General features: G+C 42.5%; 1 protein-coding gene across 1 annotated transcript in view; it reads right to left on the bottom strand.

Annotated features, from left to right (window-relative positions):
- Positions 1 to 18945, bottom strand: part of LOC310833208 (dynein axonemal heavy chain 11-like) — a 217438-nt gene that overhangs the window by 27332 nt on the left and 171161 nt on the right. Inside the window, exons 58-67 of the mRNA XM_083715704.1 lie at positions 17900 to 18064; positions 15295 to 15435; positions 15026 to 15196; positions 9467 to 9589; positions 9170 to 9363; positions 8843 to 8991; positions 5127 to 5254; positions 4055 to 4282; positions 2673 to 2864; positions 2191 to 2310 (exon numbers count right to left, since the gene is read on the bottom strand). Of these exons, the coding sequence (XP_083571830.1) occupies positions 2191 to 2310; positions 2673 to 2864; positions 4055 to 4282; positions 5127 to 5254; positions 8843 to 8991; positions 9170 to 9363; positions 9467 to 9589; positions 15026 to 15196; positions 15295 to 15435; positions 17900 to 18064 (1611 nt within the window). The remainder of the gene's footprint in view (positions 1 to 2190; positions 2311 to 2672; positions 2865 to 4054; positions 4283 to 5126; positions 5255 to 8842; positions 8992 to 9169; positions 9364 to 9466; positions 9590 to 15025; positions 15197 to 15294; positions 15436 to 17899; positions 18065 to 18945) is intronic.

Here is an 18945-nt window from a genome sequence, read left to right as displayed (position 1 = left end):
AAGATGAAGGCACACGTCCATCTCCCCCCACCTCCAGCCCCAGCCAAGAGGAGTGTGTGCTTATTTGAATCAGAGTCACAGAAAAAAGAAAAAGGGGTTGCAGTATTTTTCAAAAATCCACCATTTGGTGTTTTTAGAAAAAGTAACCATTTTATGAACAATTTTGAGGGGAAGCCAACATTGCATGAGTGGTCTTCCACGCAGTCAGGGGGATTTCCTCTCCCCCAGGGCAGCACATTTGATGGGTACCTGGGGGGTTGCAAGTGGGAGGAGAGGGAGAAGAACTAATAATAATAATAATAATAATAATAATAATAATAATAATAATAATAAATTATACCCTGCCATGTGGCTGGGTCCCCCTGGCTGGGTGGCTTCCAACAAAACACTAAAATACAACAACCTATTAAACATTAAAAGCTTCCCTAAACAGGGCTGCCTTCAGATGTCTTCAAAAAGTTTGGTAGTTATTTTTCTCTTTGACATCTGGTGGGAGGGCGTTCCACAGGGCGGGTGCCACTACCGAGAAGGCCCTCTGCCTGGTTCCCTGTAACTTGGCTTCTCACAGCGAGGGAACTGCCAGAAGGCCCTCGGCGCTGGACCTCAGTGTCCGGGCAGAACGATGCAGGTGGAGACACTCCTTCAGGTATACTGGACCGAGGCTGTTTACTACTATTGCATAAGCAGAACAGGCACTATTCGGCGCTCCCTCTCTCTCTCTCTGACACTTGCAGGGCATAATTCTCAGAGTGATTTAACAATCAATGCCTCTTTCCAGGGAACTCTGTGAGCTGTGGGGGTGGGGTGGGAATAGAGACATCTTAATAACTCCCAGCGACCTCCACATACTGCGGTTCCCAGGATTCTTTGGGAGAAACCATGACTATACGAAGTGATGTGAGACTGCACATATACTGTGGCTAGAACATGTTTTGCTTTCATCACAGGTATTCTTTTTCTTTTCTTTTCTTATGGCCAGAAACAAAAACAAGGGGCTAAGAATGAATTTTTTTCCACATCATTTTTACAATAAGTAAATGATCCAAATTATACATTTTCTTCTTCCCAGCAATGCCATGTAGACAATACATTGGATCGGAACCTTAGGGCCACGAGGCCAAGAAATGCAATTAGAGCATAAATTGTTTTAGATTAAAATAACAAAACAGAAGATTTTGATGCAATGTTATCGAATTAAATTAACTGCCCCCCGTCTTTGCAAGATTTGATCGAGAGATCGGGACTTTTTCTACCATGAAAAAATGTAAGGCATCTTGCACAATAAAATTACCTGTCACCTTATCTGAGGTTGTGGAGGGGATGGCAATGTTTCTCCAGAATTTAAATCGAAGTCTGTTAATCCTCAGTGCTTGAAAGCAAAAGAAACTACAGTACAGAAATGAATCACCCCATCATAAGGTAGGTAAAAAAAAGAAAGAGTACACTAATTTGAAGAGAAACCTGACTCCCAGACTTTGGTGCAAAAGCACGAAGTGATCCCATTTTTTTAGGTTCATAACGGTGATGCTTTGATTACTAGTCTCCAGCAAAGCTGAAACCTAAGAACTGATCAGTTGAGATGATAATTAATAATGACAATATCCCTTTATATGCTTGCTTCCATATAATAATGTAATTATGTCTCTGTGATCACAACGGAGCAATCAGCTGATCATTGCAGTTTGGAATTATGTGAACAGGGAAGAGCTAGGCATTCCTGTTTCATGTCCTGAGATATTATCTAGGTTGGGGGGGGGACCAATGTTTAATTAATGGACAGCTCATAAAATGACCAATCTAAAATACATGGTTATTTCAGATGTTAGCATGAGTGCTACAATATATAGGTGAATGTTATGCTACAGTAGGAAAAGCTGTTCTTTCACCACACAGTAAAAGAAATGAATGGTAAACAAACATTGCAAAGTAACTTTGCTTTTAGCGCTGGTGTAAGATTACAAAGCAGATTTGTTTTGAGTGTCAGATACTGCGAGGAACCTAAATTTGCACATTATCACCCTTGTTTGTCTACCGTCATAAATAAGGACGAGGAGGAAGATATTCTTTGATCAATGCAGTGATTAAGCAAAGAGTATACATACTTTGGGGAGGGGGAAAAAAGGATCTGCTTCCAGTAGGGGGAGCTCTAACTCAGGAAACACATTGTGCAATCGCTAAAGCTCTTATTACCTGATAGGGTTGCATATATTCTTCCAGGTAAGTACAGCACAGCCGCCTATCCCAATCGTCTGTAATATGACCGCCATACATAATCTCTCCAAACAAGTAACGTAGATCTTCCCAGGGTACCTGAGGACCAATAAGGTGGGGATTTTTTTCTTTTCTTTAAACATACTCAAGATGTTAAAGCGAGGAATCAAGAAGGGACACAAGCCAAACTGCGAAGGCAGAAAGCAGACTGGAGTTAGTGCCACAACTGCCTTCCTCAGCGAACACCAAATTTGCCTCAGTCGCCAGATTCAGAACAATATGTCACGAAACTGCCAGCATTCTGTCTGCCACGCTCACAAAAGGCATACGATGTGCTAATTGTCCTTAAAAACCACACTGCAACATAGACAATAACCACCTGAGCGCTGCATATGTGCAGGGGGGCCAAGAGTTAACCAAAGGGATGATTCTTAAGTGGGTTTGATTAAATGCCACCCTACCTGTGAGTTCCCTTCTAGGTAATTGTACAGAACGTGGACCGAAATTGTAAGGTCCCCGTTGTTGAAAGGGTATTTCCTGTTCCAGCCCTGAGGTCCGAATTTCCGCCGCTCAGCCACACAGGCGTGGAAGTAGCACAGTGGAAAGAGAATTGCCTTAAATTCCTGCTCACGGGTACACTGGTCAAGAATGTTCTGCACAAAAGAAAGCAGATAGATGAATGTTTCTTCTTCCCCGCCTCTTCTGAAAGAGACCCTGTGTCAGGGCATAGACAACACATTTCTGACAGCTGAAAGAATGGACCTGAATGACTTTACTGACAAACGACAGGCACAAAATATTTGCTCTTTTAGTTTATAGATCATGGCATTTTCTCTCTCACACACACGCAGCAACTATTTCACTTTTTCCCAAGAAGCCTACTTAAATGTTATCATGCGAGCACAAAATATAGCTAAGGAAATCTCTTCAACCCTGAAAACCCTTAAAAAGAAGAATAGCTATTTCAGAAAAATAAATTCAGCAATTGGTACAGTTATAACAAAATCTGTAGGTCAACTATCCTGGTCTAACATCTCGAAGGAAATGCCAGTTAGCTGCTGCTGGTGACTCAAGTGTGCGTTGCGTTGTTTGGCTTGTCTATACGTTGATATTTTAATGCCAAAAGAAAATAATAACAACAATAATAATAAATTTTATTTATACCCCACCCTCCCCAGCCAAGACCGGGCTCAGGGTGGCTAACACCAGATATAAAACAATTGATTGAAATACAACTTAAAAAACAAGATTAAAATACAACATTAAAATGCAGCCTCATTTCAGCAGAAACTCAAAAACTTTTCTGGGGATGAAAACGTCAAGTCTTCAACAAGGCTAACTAGACTGGTCCTGCGTGGGCCAGAAAAAAGCCAGGGAAGTTCCCAAGAAGGAAAAAGAACCATATATATATATATATGCAGCCCAAGCTTTATTTCTTCATATAGTTTTCATGGTCGGATATTTTCTGTCAAGGTCTCTACTGTGAATTCAAATAAACTATGTCAAGCTGCTGCTACACTCTCAGCAACAGAGTACCAGTAATTTACAAAACATTGCACAAATAGTATAGCCCACCTTGCAAAGAATAATTTTTCAAGAGCAGTTTAGACCAATGGCAGTACTTAGCTGCACACAGTAGGTATATGCATGCATTTATGCCAGAGAACTATTTTTGTAAATAAATTTGTCAATCTAGGTTTTCCAACACTATTGAAGAGAGTGAGGGTATACTCCATTTTATAATCTGCAGCAGCTCTCTTCAACAATCATGTGGTTTCAAAATAATATGTTTAATAATCTAATTTTTGTGTGGCTGATCCATTCAAGTGATATTTTTACTTGCCTGGTCAAAATTATCCAATGCAGCGTGAAGATTAGCCAGCATCCCGGTTGGTGGCTCATTGGTTATTTTAATAGAGTTTTCCAAGATTCCCTGTGGAATTACATGCTCTTTGGGGGTGGGGGCAGGTTCAACACTCATATAAACACGATAGGCTGAATGACTTCCTTCACTGTGCTTCTCCAGTAATTCCTCTAATGTGTCAAGCCACTTTGCAACAAGATGAATATTCTACAGGGAAGAAGAAAAGAGGCTTCCCAGTGAGCTATTGATTTGAAATATGAAACATTTTATTGATAACGAGCCAAACAAAGCAGTTTGCCGAAGCACAATATTTTGAGGGCGCTAAAAAAATAATGAAAGAAACCCACCCCACCACAAGACCTCAAATCCGTCTATTTAGCACAATAATGACCGCAATCTTCTCTGTTTGTCTCTATTCATCTGATTATAAAGAGTAACAATACATTCTTCTACACATATATTAACTAAGGGAGTGTGTGTGTGTGTGTGTATATATATATATATATATATGCAGGTTTTGGTGTCCTCGGGTGTCTTCCCGTGTAAAAGTTGGGGTGTCTAGGCGACGTTTCGACGAGGTCTCACTCGTCATCTTCAGGCTAAAGCCTGAAGTGAGACCTCGTCGAAACGTCGCCTAGACACCCCAACTTTTACACGGGAAGACACCCGAGGACACCAAAACCTGCATTCCTGTACCCGTGAAAATCTACGAAAGCATATATATATATATATATATATATATATATATATATATATATAATAAAAAATTAGTAAATCAGATAGGGAATGTTAGAGAAAGTATATTGATAACTGTCCCTGCCACACAAAGCAGTTGCTGCAGTTGCTCGTATTTTAATACTGAAATTAATGCTACTATAGGCTATGCAAATATACACACCTAAAGGTTAAGTGATAAGTTCCCTCCCCAGCCATGCGCCCTTGTTTGGAGAAGAGCCTTAAGAGGAAGCTGCTACAGCTGTGCATACATTATTTTTAAACCAACGGACAGCACTATATTGCAAAATCGGTGCAATGAAGGGATTAGACTTACTTGGAGGATAACCCAGTGCCCTTCTTTCGATGCCTTTTCCAGAGCCATCTCAGCTATGACCTCCTGCCCTTGACCCAGAGACACGTTCTGAAGCTTCCCCGAATCAATGGTAAAGCCAAGCTTGCTCCCTAAACAGAACAATGCAGCCCCGGGAAATGCGAGAGAGCATGTGCTTTTTGGAAAAAAAATATTATGTTGCACAGAGGAGAATGTAACTAAACCCCCACCCCTTATTCTAAGACGCTCTCTGTGTGCGCGTGCACACACAGGTCTGTTGCAATCCATGCTTCCCACAGCCCACAGGAGTGTTTCCGATCGAGCTCAATCGCTTCTTCTATGTTAACGCCACAATTTTCTAACTTCTAAACGTCAGAAGGCTCAGCCTTTTGCTTGTTGCTGGACACAGTAACATGATGACACGATTATACAATATGTATTATTATTATTATTATTATTATTATTATTATTATTATTATGCTGCCCATCTGACTGGGTGGCTCCCAACAAAATATTAAAAAACACAATAAAACATCAAGCATTAAAAACTTCCCTGAACTGATGGCTGCCTTCAGATGTCTTCTAAAAGTCAAATAGTTGTTTATCAGTTTGACATCTGATTGGCGGCCAGTTCACAGGTGGACACCACTGCCGAGAAGGCCCTCTGCCTGGTTCCCTGTAACCTCACTTCTCGCAGGGAGGGAACCACTAGAAGGCCCTCAGAGTTGGACCTCAGTGTCCAGACTGAACGATGGGGACGGAGAAACGCCTTCAGATATCACTTTGAGAAAGAGCAGGGTCCATAGTTCAGTGATTTACATGCAAAAAGGTCCGAGGTTCAGTCCCTGGTTCCTCTCAGACTGTAGAGGGTTGTGGCCTGAGTAAACGTCATGATGCCCTTCAGAGACCATTGGAATACAACTCCCCATTATGCTTGATCATTGGTCATGGTGGCTGGAGCCCAGAAATCTCTGAAGTAGATAATACTTCAACAGACCAATGCCCTGCCTTAGTAGCATAAGACAACTCCTTAGACTTCATAAGGATTTTAAAAAGTACATATGTGTTGCCTTCTCCAACACACTGAAGTGAGGGCATGCTTCTATGGATACAATATCACTGTGTGCACAGTGAAAACCATGGAAATAAATGGTGTTAATGTACAAGGCCAAACATATACGTTCTGCATGGCAAATTTAAATATCGACGTCTATCTAACATTGCAATCCTATACATGCCTCCTTAGAAGTAAGCCCCATTGTGGTCACCGGTACACTAAGGTAAGTGCCTAAATTATGCAAAACTAAAATCAAGGAAGGTATCCTGTTTGTACAAAACTGCATTATAGGTAAAGAAAAGCAAATTTAGTGCAAACATCAAATATTTTAATGTGCTTTAAAAAAACACACAACAAAAACCAAATAAATGTTAAAATATAAACCATAAACACTACCCACAACAAATACAGCATTTACATTCTGTAGGTGATTGGCATAAAGACATAACTTGTGTACCTTTGAAAGTGCAAACCAGCACTGACAAGACATCAGGTTTATGCGGGTACAAATCTCTGCTATGCTATTGCATCCTTCCAGAACGAGTCATGAGCAGATGGTGGCCTATTACCATCAGCACCAGCGTTTTTAAAAGATATAAATGGAAACCATGCAGCTTCAATGCAGCCAGTGCCAGGTGATGAAGGCAAGACTGCCCGCTTTGCAAAGACAGCTTTTAGGATGCCTTCCAGCCGCAGGATATCTTCATACTGGCTGCCAGGAGGATTATCATCAATTTCTGCTGCAATACCTTGACACTCATATGGATGGATAAGAAGGGTTTTCCCCCCAGAACTATGCTTAAAAAGAGATCAGGTCTCAAAATTTCATTACATAGGAGCAGTGCTGTCACCCTTACTCAGGCATAGGCAAACTCAGCCCTCCATGTGTTTTTGGGACTACAACTCCCATCATCCCTGACCACTGGTCCTCTTAGCTAGGGATGATGGGAGTTGTAGTCCCAAAACATCTGGAGGGCCGAGTTTGCCTTCGCCTGCCCTTATTGATGCTGATAGCTCCTTGAAAGATGCTCCCCTCCATATCCCCCTCCAGTCTGAATCTGACACTTTACACCTAAATCAGCTTTCCATCCAGATGGGAGAATCTGACCATTTCGGTTTCTCTCATTTCTCCACTATTCAGTTCTTTACATTCTCAACCCCGGCTGGCAAGATATTTTTTTAGTCCTTAACTGCCGTTTAGTGCACGTTTATCCTTACATACAAGGGACGCAGGTGGCGCTGTGGGTTAAAGCCTCAGCGCCTAGGACTTGCCAATCGAAAGGTCGGCGGTTCGAATCCCTGCGGCGGGGTGCGCTCCCGCTGCTCGGTCCCAGCGCCTGCCAACCTAGCAGTTCGAAAGCACCTCCGGGTGCAAGTAGATAAATAGGGACCGCTTACCAGCAGGAAGGTAAACGGCGTTTCCGTGTGCGGCTCTGGCTCGCCAGAGCAGCGATGTCACGCTGGCCACGTGACCCGGAAGTGTCTCCGGACAGCGCTGGCCCCCGGCCTATAGAGTGAGATGGGCGCACAACCCCAGAGTCTGTCAAGACTGGCCCGTACGGGCAGGGGTACCTTTACCTTTACCTTATCCTTACATACATGTCTGCATGCAATTTTGCCTAACAAGGCACAGGTTATTGCAAGGCAATTTCCCCCAAATATTATTATTTATTTTATTTATCAGTTACATTGACATGCCACCTTTATCTTCCAAGAAGCTTAGGGTGGTGCACGGGGTGCCATGGGGGGATTTTTGAGGTGTGGGCTGGATGCCATCTGGGGGTCAAGGGTCCCCCAAATTTTCAAGGAAGGGGCCAGGGCTTCTCAATATTCTGTGGCAATGTGAGCACAGCATGTGTGCGCACTGCAGAACCTGTTCACATAAATTGTGCGGCACCGGCTCCATCAATGGCAGAGGCAAGGCGAAATGCCTGGTGGAGCAACATGGTTCTCCTCACCATTTCGGATTTGATATCCTGTTTTATCACTACCCAAAGGAGTCTCAAAGCAGCCAACATTCTCCTTTCCCTTCCTCCCCCACAACAAACACTCTGTGAGGTGAGTGGGGCTGAGAGACTTCAGAGAAGTGTGACTGGCCCAAGGTCACCCAGCAGCTGCATGTGGAGGAGCGGAGACGCGAACCCGGTTCTCCAGATTACGAGTCTACCGCTCTTAACCACTTCACCACACTGGCTAGGTGTGGCTAAGGTAGGTTAGGCTAAGAGATGGTGCCTGGGCCAAGGTCACCCAGTGAGCTTCATGGACAAGTGGAGATTTGAGATCCCAGAGAGCTGGGACTGGCCATGGCTCTGTCCCAGTAAATGTATTCCCCATTCCATAAAACCATTGCAGGAGTGGTGGAGGCAGCAGTAGTGGTGCATAGCTAGTGTTGGGGTAAATGCAGAAAGTCTCAGTTTGGTACTCACTGTCTCTAGGTAAGGCTAGAAAACAGTTCTTGCTTGTACCCTGGAGTGCTAGCCAACGAGGACAAGGCTGAGCTAGAAGAACTCAGCGGTCGGACTCAGTGCAAGGCAACTTCCTATGTTCCTACACTGTTATGAAAGTTTGCTTTTTGTGGTGCTGCTGTAACAGAGCCAGTAGTCCCAAGTTCTCACACAGTAATAAAGATGTTCGCTTAACAAATGAAAATAAACAGCCTTACCTAAAGATTCCACATCTTTCAGGGGGTCAACTCCGGGAGATAAAATGAAAATTATTGGCAGAGCAGGCCCGCTCTCTTGAAACAATTTTGCAAAGTCAGTCTTACGTCCCTCCACATATTTGCTCCCAAGTTTCTCCTCAACGAAGTTCCTGCAATGAGGAGTTGCAGCTAATCATGCCTCGGGGGGAAAATAGCATTTCCAAGCTATAAAGAAAGACATTCTCTCAACAGCACAGCATTTCATCATGTCTTGCTTTTGCTCAAAATCAAGCCCAGCCCACAGATCTGCTCCTAATGCATTCTAACAGTTAGTATACATAATCTAACCTGACAGCGTAAGTCATCCGATCTGGCCTCAAGGCTCTCATCATAATCAGTTTCTGGAGGGAACTTTTGGTCTTCCATTCTTGTGGAAACTTCTCTTTCTCAGGACATTCTGACTCCACCACTTTTTTCCATCGTTTTGGAGATCCTTCTATGTCTTTATCCAAGCCACGAAATTCATCCATGAAGCTCATTGTCTAAATGAGAGCCAAAGGCATTGAGTGTTTTTGTAAAAACACTGGCAAAGCTCTCCCACCCTTCAAAATATGCAAAATATTTCGAGTTCCATGCGTACTGCACCTTAATTGCGCTCCAGGTGGAATTGGAGAGGAAATCCAAAGGGCTGCTATAACTGTGGTCAATATTAAATCTCAGAAGGAAATCTAGGTCACGGGCATCAATCTCCTTATTCATAAGCAAGAGCTAAAAACAAATAATGAGAAAAGTTTTGGGGTTTTTTTTAAAGTCAGAGAAAACATCGGGGGGAGGGGGAGGCCAGTTTAAAATGGACGTGAAGCTTCTCAAGTATCTCCAAACATCTCAGAAGTGTGCTACGCACTATATTTTATCTATGTTGCTTAATTGTTTCCATGCTAGGCAAAGTACCATATAAAATTGGCCTCAGATACAACATTATTCACATTTTTAGCCCTTGAGTGGCTGATTTTTTTTTTTTAATGAATAGCTGATGTACAATGGGAAGGCTAGCATGGAGGAAAGGAGAAAACATTAATCCTTTGTCCCTGCTGTGGTCCCAATGGGAATCTGCCCAAGCCTATGGGAACTTTCCTTCCACTACAAATAACAGGCACTTGCTGCAGGGGGATTCCGATTCTGCCACAGTGGGAACAAAGGGTTAAAGGTACTACCCCACCCCACCCCACCCCATGGCCTCAGTCTGTGAAATATACTCGGAGTCAAGAGTGGATTTCATGCTCTTTATTCAGCTCATAGTGGTGAGGAGGAATGGAAGTTTCCCCAGAATCTCTGCTTTATATACATTATTTACATAATGGGCCCCACGTGATTGGCTAATTCCGGGATTCTCCTGTAGGCCAATCAGGTTGTGGATTCCCTTCCACCTGGAGCTGGATTGGGTGGCTCCTGTTGACCAATCAGACTGCTGCATTCTGGACCCTATTGTTCTAGGACCAATCAGACTGCTGCATTCTGAATCCTATTGTTCTAGGACCAATCAGACTGCTGCCTTTTGGCTCCTATTCAACTCAGTACATAACACCTTGGTTTTTCCCCACCCTTGGTCATTTATTTTTAAAAATACCAGTCTTGCAAGAGCTAAAGACGTGACTGATAACTAGCATGATCCTCAGAGGATGGAACAGAAAACAGAGGTAAAGCAGGATTGTATTATCGTTCGGGCAAAGGGTTACTTTAAAGATCAGGTGATGTAAGGAATTTATGAGAAGATAGGTGAGGGGATAGTGTTGACTCATAAGCCTGTGGGTTAAGAATTTAAAAAGAACTCTGCAGGATCAGGCCAAGGTTAATCTAGTCCAGCCTACTGTTTTCACAGTGGCTAGCCAGATGTCAATGGGAAGCCCATAAAAAGCAGGACATACCGTATTTTTCGCTCTATAAGACACACCAGACCACAAGACACACCTAGTTTTTGGAGGAGGAAAACAGGAAAAAAATATTCTGAATCTCAGAAGCCAGAACAGCAAGGGGATCGCTGCGCAGTGAAAGCAGCAATCCCTCTTGCTGTTCTGGCTTCTGGGATAGCTGTGCAGCCTGCATTTGCTCCATACGACGCACATACATTTCCCCTTACTTTTTAGGAGGGAAAAAGTGAGTCTTGTAGAGCAAAAAATACGGTAATTAGCACCCAGCACTCTCCCCACTTGTACTACCCATTATTACCACATCCCTACATCTTGTGGGAGTGAACACCATAGTCTAATTATGCATTGGGTGAAGAAACGCCTCCTTTCATCCATCCGCAATCTCCCAACATTCAGATTCATTGTATAATCCTGAGTTCTAGTACCACGAGAAAAAGCAGGAGAAAAACATCCTTTTGCCTACTTTCTCTACATAATGCATAATTTTACGAACCAACATCCTTTGGTTGTCTTTTTTTTTTTTTCTAAATTGGAAAGTCCTACTTGTTCCGAGCCTTCCTCACAGGGGAGTTGTTCCAGACCCGTGATAATTTTGCTTTCATTTTCTTAAACCTTTCCCATTCGGCAATATCATCCTTGAGATACAGTGAGAAGAGCAGAACCCAGTCTTCCTAGCGTGGCCACATTACAGACCAGGCATAGGCAAACTCGGCCCTCCAGATGTTTTGGGACTACAACTCCCATCATCCCTAGCTAACAGGACCAGTGGTCAGGGATGATGGGAATTGTAGTCTCAAAAAATCTGGAGGGACGAGTTTGCCTATGCCTGTTATAGACTGATGCATTGCATTGAGAGTATAGAAGAAGGGATGATGGAGCATCCTTGTAAATATGCTGGAATGTAGGTAAGGCATCTGTAAAGAAAAAGAGCCTTTCTTATTGGACCTCACTGGCTAAAGCCAATGTGACACTTTGGGATACTATAAAAAGGACAGAAAGACAGGTTGTACAATGACAATAAAGGTATTATTATAGCTCAGCAAAGCTCTAGGTGTGGAGAATATTATTCATTAGGCCCCATATATTTCAAATAAAATCTTCTTCAGTGTTACCACAAAATATATTTTGTGCCCTACACCATCTAAATCTTCTTTTGCAATGCGATTTGAGAGTATCTGGGGAGCTACAGAGCATGGAGTGTTTTGTCTTTACAGTGCCAAGGATGATCCAATTTGAAAATAATAATAATGATGATGATGATGATGATGACATCATGCATCTAGAGGTCTCCAATGCTCTCTAATCATTTAGAGCAGTGTTTCCCAACCTTGTGCCTCCAGATGTTTTTGGCCTACAACTCCCATCATCCCTAGCTAGCAAGACCAGTGGTCAGGGATGATGGGAGTTGTAGGCCAAAAACATCTGGAGGCACAAGGTTGGGAAACACTGATTTAGAGGTTTCTTCTAAGTTTGCATTGGTGCTTTCTCGCTTTATCTTCTGTATTTATAGCTCAGATCCAGTCATGTTCAATAACTTTCTTTTCTTTTTCTGACTGCAGCATTTTGAAGAATTATTCAAAGCAAGCAAAAGTTTCTGGTGGCAACTCTCCACTATTACAAAGCAAGACCAGCCTCCTAAATGCTCTTCGGTGGTTTGTTCATTTTCAAAAAGTGCTCCATGAAAGGGCAACATCATTTCTGCATCAACATTTGCAACGTACCGTACTTTTGGAACGTGTTGAGGAGAGGCAAAGTAGCTGCACAAATACCAGCAATCAAAATGGAAAATGAACGGAATGCGATGATTGGCTGCTGAGTGCAGCTGCCCTTTGAAACAAATGGAATGGGGACATGGAAGGGGCAGAGGGGCATTTATGACGAATTTTATTGTTCCCGGGAAAAGCAAGCAAGACTTCCGCAGCTACTTCTGAATAGGAGATGCTTCGCTTTTGAAATGCACCAGATTACACACTGCTTCAAAAAGGAAAAAGAAGAGGAGGGGAAAAAACAGTCGCAGGGAGGAGGATACTCTTGGGAATGCCTTACAAGAGCTTTATTTCCTTCAAACAAATTAGACTATTCAGAGTACTGTTGCTTTCATCTCCGAATTCAAATCTATCATGACACAAGCCATTTGCGGGAAGGGCTGTGGTGGCCATGACAGAAGGTGTACACTGAGCATGGGTGAAGGAATTGCTGTTTCTTTAAAAAAACGACACCAGTCATTTCCTTTAAAATGTTTTGAGGGGAGAGGGAAAGCTGGAGAGAAAGAATGAGACATAAACAGCAAATATTTTGTGAGCAGTAAACACTGAATATTTGAGTGGCCTTGAAGGAATTTCAGCAAAAGCTCCTTTCTAGCGTTAATCTCAGGGTTCTAAAGGGACTCTCTCGAGACAGCTTTATTATCCTAGGCACACAGATAAGCGTGTTTAAATTATTATTATTATTATTATTAAAGGAAGGCACCCATGTCATTATAGGACTGCAGTTAAATCTATCTGAGGAAGTGGGGAGGACTTTGACTGTGATACCTTGCCGGCATTTTCTAATACTTCCTGCTGTTTTGTTGGGATGCAAAGAAACCCTGCTAAAACCCAGCAAAGGATTTTAAGGGCAGCATCTTTTTCTTCAGCTTGTGACATCTCTTCTATAACAATACGGAGTTGCAGCTAAGTGTAATAACAAGAGGGTGACACAATGGATCCTGGTAAGCTAAAAAGGGAAGGTTTTTTTTAGGTTCCCCACCAACTTTTCTGCTCTTTCACCCCCATTTCTTCTTCGTGTAACAGAAGTGCCATCTGTTCCTAACCTTAACATGGCATGTGTTTGATTTATATTCAGTATTAGATAATAGAAGGGGGAAAGATTATAGCATGATCTAAGGCATCTATGAGCATTAGCTAGCTCTCTGGTCAAAAGATAAATAATACGCAATAAAAGGGCTGGGATCAGCTGCCTCCGTGCTACAGAAAAATATATATGGAAAGCAGGTCCAAATTTATTCAGTGCACAACAATAGCAGATGCAGCATGGCCAAAAAGAAGGAGGCATTATACTTGCTAACTTGCAAAAGTTCTCTGTGTTGCATAACTCTGATTCTGCGAGCCCCATGGCGGTGAGGTATAGCTATGCTGATGTGCACCTAAATCTCATAAATGTGTTTGTTTACTGTTAGTGAGCTCAATTGGGGGGGGGGGGAACGACTCCTCTGCATGCATGGTGAAGGTGATCACCCCAAAAGCTGTGGAAAAAAACTTTGGTCAGGAGACCAGGGCCCATGATAGAAATAAGCCTGAATAGCAGCCTTGAGCACAAAAAGATTTTACTGTCCAAAGTGTGTAAGAAGTAGAAATGCTGACAGGTACCTTAGTTAAGGTACGAAGTGTTTGGATTTGATATCCTGCTTTATCACTACCCTGAGGAGTCTCAAAGCGGCTAACATTCTCCTTTCCCTTCCTCCCCCACAACAAACACTCTGTGAGGTGAGTGAGGCTGAGAAACTTCAGAGAAGTGTGACTAGCCCAAGGTCACCCAGCAGCTGCATATGGAGGAGCGGGGAAGCGAACCCGGCTCACCAGATTACCAGTCTACCGCTCTTAACCACTACACCACACTGGCTCAGTGAGGTAAGTCAATGCACCGGTGTGAAGGAGATAGAAGATTTGTTGTCCTGTATGGCTAGCAGTACTGGGTCACGAGACACCCCACACCAGGGGTAGGCAACCTAAGGCCCAGGGGCTGGCCAATCGCGTTCTCAATCCGGCCCGCAGACAGTCTGGGAATCAGTGTGTTTTTACATGAGTAGAATGTGTCCTTTTATTAAAAATGCACCTCTGGGTTATTTGTGGGGCCTGCCTGGTGTTTTTACATGAGTAGAACATGTGCTTTTATTTAAAATGCATCTCTGGGTTATTTGTGGGGCATAGGAATTTGTTCATCCCCCCCCAAATGGTCCGGCCCACCACATGGTCTGAGGGACAGTGGACCGGCCCACAGCTGAAAAAGGTTGCTGACCCCTGCCCTACACTCTTAAAAGGCTTGGGATCAGAAATACATTCCAAAATAGCCATGTGCACCTGGGATGGGGAAATAGGGCCCTTCAGAAGCAGCTGGACTACAAATCCCATGACCACCATCCATGCTAGCTGGGTTGATGGGACTTGGAGGCCAACAACATTTAGAGGACCACAGGTCCGTCCCTCCATCGCAGCATGGACGACAGTGGCTCTGACTTCTTCTATTGTCTGCACGCTGCCTAAGAAAACCAGCCTACCTGGAAAGCTACTTGGGCCGTGACAGTAAGCTTGTCTCTCTCAAATAGCCCGCGACTGATATAAATAAAAGTAGAGTAGGTTACACAGTCGATCAGGTTGTTGACCCTCTCTTTCACATTGTTGGAAGGTTCTGCTCGTTGCACCGCTTTGTGAAATACGACATTAAATGCCTGTGAGGGGAGACAGACAAGCTTGTAAGCCAATAGTGATGCTAGATTAAAACGGTGGCACAAAAAAACAACATATTGATTTCTTCCTGAATAGTAACCTTGAGTGAGAACTGATACATTGGATTGATTTTCTTCAGCTCATCCATGAGGAAGTAGAGAAGCGAGGCTCTTGCTGCTACTGGGCGGTAATGCTCACGGGCCTCGTTGATCTTGACTTCATTGATGTTGGCTTCCATAACCTGGAACATACAACCAGTTGGTTGTAGTTAAAAAAAAACACCCACCCCAAAACCCTACAAATCATCAGATAGTTAATATGATGAAACTCAGAACTTGCTGGTACTGAGGAGGGGACAACAAGTATGAAGGCAAGGGGTGTAGCTGGCACCCCAGAATTCAGAACAATGAGTGATATCATTTTTTACTGCACTCCTTTGAACCTATAGGTTAAAAACAACTGACTGGGTGGCATTTGGAAGACAAGAGAAATAGAGTACCATTTTTCAGAATACCGTCCAAGGTAGAAGAGAACATAGTGGAAGTAAAGGATTTTGGTATGAGCAAAGAATTAATGCAGTTATTTGGGAGAGCAAGACATGTGGAGAAACGTGTCTAGAGAACCTCTGTATGAGAATCTGTTGGGAAGGAATAAGACAGGGAAGGGAAGGGAAGGGAAGGGAAGGGAAGGGAAGGGAAGGGAAGGGAAGGGAAGGGAAGGGAGGGAGCTAGTAGTAAGTCTGACTAGGTTAGACCCTCTAAGTATCCCAATTTTCCAGCAACAGTCCTGGATTTAGAGAAGCCATCCCAGTTTCTGATTTTATCTCGGAACAGCCCGCTTTTCTTTAAGACAGCCTTTCTCAACCTGTGGGTCCCCAGAATTACAACTCCCATCACCCCTAGCTAGCAAGGCCAGAGCTCAGGGATGATGGGAGTTGTAGTCCAACAACATCTGGGGACCCACAGGTTGAGAACCGCTGCTTTAGGATGTTCCTATTTCGATCAGATAAATGTTGGAAGGTATGGTAGGATGTCCCTATTTTCATCAGAAAAATTCTGGTGGGTATGAAGTTATGCAACTCCCAAGCCAAGGAGATAAGTAACTATACAAATTTTAGAAGACATCTAAAGGCAGCCTTTTTTAGGGAAGTTTTTTAAAGTTTAATGTTTTATTATGTTTCTGTATATGTTGGAAGCAACCCAGTCAGATGGGTAGGGTATAAATATTATTATTATTATTATTATTATTATTATTATTATTATTATTCAAGGAGGCCCAAGTTCCAGTTTAGACCAGCTGACACTATATCCTTAGAGGTGATAGGGAAGTACAAGGCTGGACTTATAATATTTATTTTGCTCACATAATTACATAAAAGCAAATTCCTTGGGCACGCAGAGGGCTGCAGAGGGGAGCAGCCATATCTTGTTACACAAGCACCCAACCCTAATAAAAGCCGTATATAGGACATTCCATTTCTAGATATAACACACTGCCACTTGTATGTCAAATTTATTCTACCATGAGACTGGCAATTGCATGACACTGGTAGAAAGAGATGCGATTCAAAGTGGTTGCCAACTTTTTAAAAAATGCAGTGGTTTCTTAACCATGCTGCTATTCTTACGTTTTATGACAGCACCAAATATTCACTGATGTGCATCAGAATGACTGAAATTAATTTCAAACCATAGTACTAGAATCACACTTTTATTGCTTTCATGTTCACCTGCAGCCCCTCGTTTTGTAGTGTCTTCCCTGCCCTTGTTGGCACACAATCGCTGTTGGTGTTGACAGTTTTAATGAGAGCCAGAAACTGAAGACATTCTCTTCACCTGCATTTGGTTCCAATACAGTGGTACCTCGGGTTAAGTACTTAATTCGTTCCGGAGGTCCGTACTTAACCTGAAACTGTTCTTAACCTGAAGCACCACTTTAGCTAATGGGGCCTCCTGCTGCTGCCGCGCCGCTGGAGCACGATTTCTGTTCTCATCCTGAAGTAAAGTTCTTAACCTGAAGCACTATTTCTGGGTTAGCGGAGTCTGTAACCTGAAGTGTATGTAACCTGAAGCGTATGTAACCCGAGGTACCACTGTAATCTTTTATCCCCCCCCCCACCTCTTGCGTTTTTACTTAGTATGCCAAGTTTATTGTCTAGCAACAGCAAACATTATTTTTTATTTTTTATTGTAATGCATGGTCTCAGTTTAATTGTAGCTTGGAGGGGAAAAAAACTTAGGCTCTTGAGAAATAGTGCTAACAGGTAATATTTCTGATAAACAAAGGAACCCAAAGTACATTTGATTTCCAACTGAAAGTTATAAATGCAGTGTAAAAAAAAAGAATGGAAAGAGTCGACACTTTGCCTAAATTCCCTTTGTTTTATAGCTTTTGTTTAGAATGCAGTAAAATATTTCCCTCTAACTAAAGCTTACTCATTTGTAAGTGATCACTGTATAATTTGCACAGGAATTTTACAACACAGTGCTTTATATACATTCTGTGCTATAGATTATATAAATGTAATTATGGCAGATTACAACTTTCATTAAATCCCAAAAGAAAACATTAAGAACTGCGTAAGTGGGTTGAGGGGGGGGGGGGAATGTTATAATGACTTTACAGATATATTTTAAAGTTGCTTTTGCGTTGTTCCATGACTATGGTTGTTGTAGGCTGTGATTACTTCATGTTGATCATTTTACCTTAATTTCTATTTCTGCCGCTGTGTGTTTTGTTGTTTCCAGTCTCTCTACCAAAAGGGTATCCCCAAGGAAATTACTCTCGGCTGCTGAAAGGCGTGTCAGTAATTCATCTTCAAGCATTTTCAACTCAATTTTAAAATAATTTTGCTGCTTTGTGAGTTCAGACTGAAATGAAAATGGTAAGGTTGCAAACCTATAATTCAAGCACCATTAATATAGGAAGTATGCATCGCTGAACTTCAAAACTTGCTGATTTCCCAAGACTTTATTATATCCCCCATTTATAGGGTTTAATAATTGAGCAATGGGTTGATAACAAAAAAGTGAAATGTGTAAAAGTGTAACCTTTATTCTGAATATTATTATGCAGACTTAAAACAAGACAAAAATTAGTAAAATAGCAGGTCTAAACTTTACCATATCCACCCCAATAAATATGAGCTGGGCATCCAGATTTATGGCTTGCTGTTAAGAATAATTACTTCTGTGGTGTCTCCAATACAGTGGTACCTTGGTTTACGAACTTAATCCGTTCCGGGAGTCCGTTCTTAAACCAAAGCGTTCTTAAACCGAGGCGTGCTTTCCTATAGCAGCAGGGGACTCAATTTACAAATGGAACACACTCAACATGTTCTGATTGCAAGGCAAAGTTCACAAGCCAAAACACCTCCTTCCAGGTTTGCAGCGTTCTTAATCCAAGTTGTTCATAAAATAAGCTGTTCTGAAACCAAGGTACCACTGTATAAGAAAATTCTGCATGAATGGGAGAAGGAAGTTGACAAACCCTTTTTTAATTTCACAAAGAAAATTTCATTGCCCGGTAGGAGAAATGTTTCAAGTGTGATCCAAGCAAGCAATTGATGCAAATCAACAGAGCAATCGTTTTTGTTTTTTAAATGCAGTGAAAGCTGACTGAAAAGAAGCACTTTTTATATTGGAACACCTAGCTACCTGAACACTCATTGAAAAAACAATGCAACTGTGAGTATGGACAGGAAGATAGGCACACTGGCATGCACAAAACCACTCCTCTCTTCTTTTGGTGG

Source organism: Podarcis gaigeae (assembly GCF_964106915.1).
Source record: "Podarcis gaigeae genome assembly, chromosome: 1".
Taxonomy (NCBI): Eukaryota; Metazoa; Chordata; class Lepidosauria; order Squamata; family Lacertidae; genus Podarcis; species Podarcis gaigeae.
This window is presented reverse-complemented; position numbering and strand designations above follow the sequence as displayed.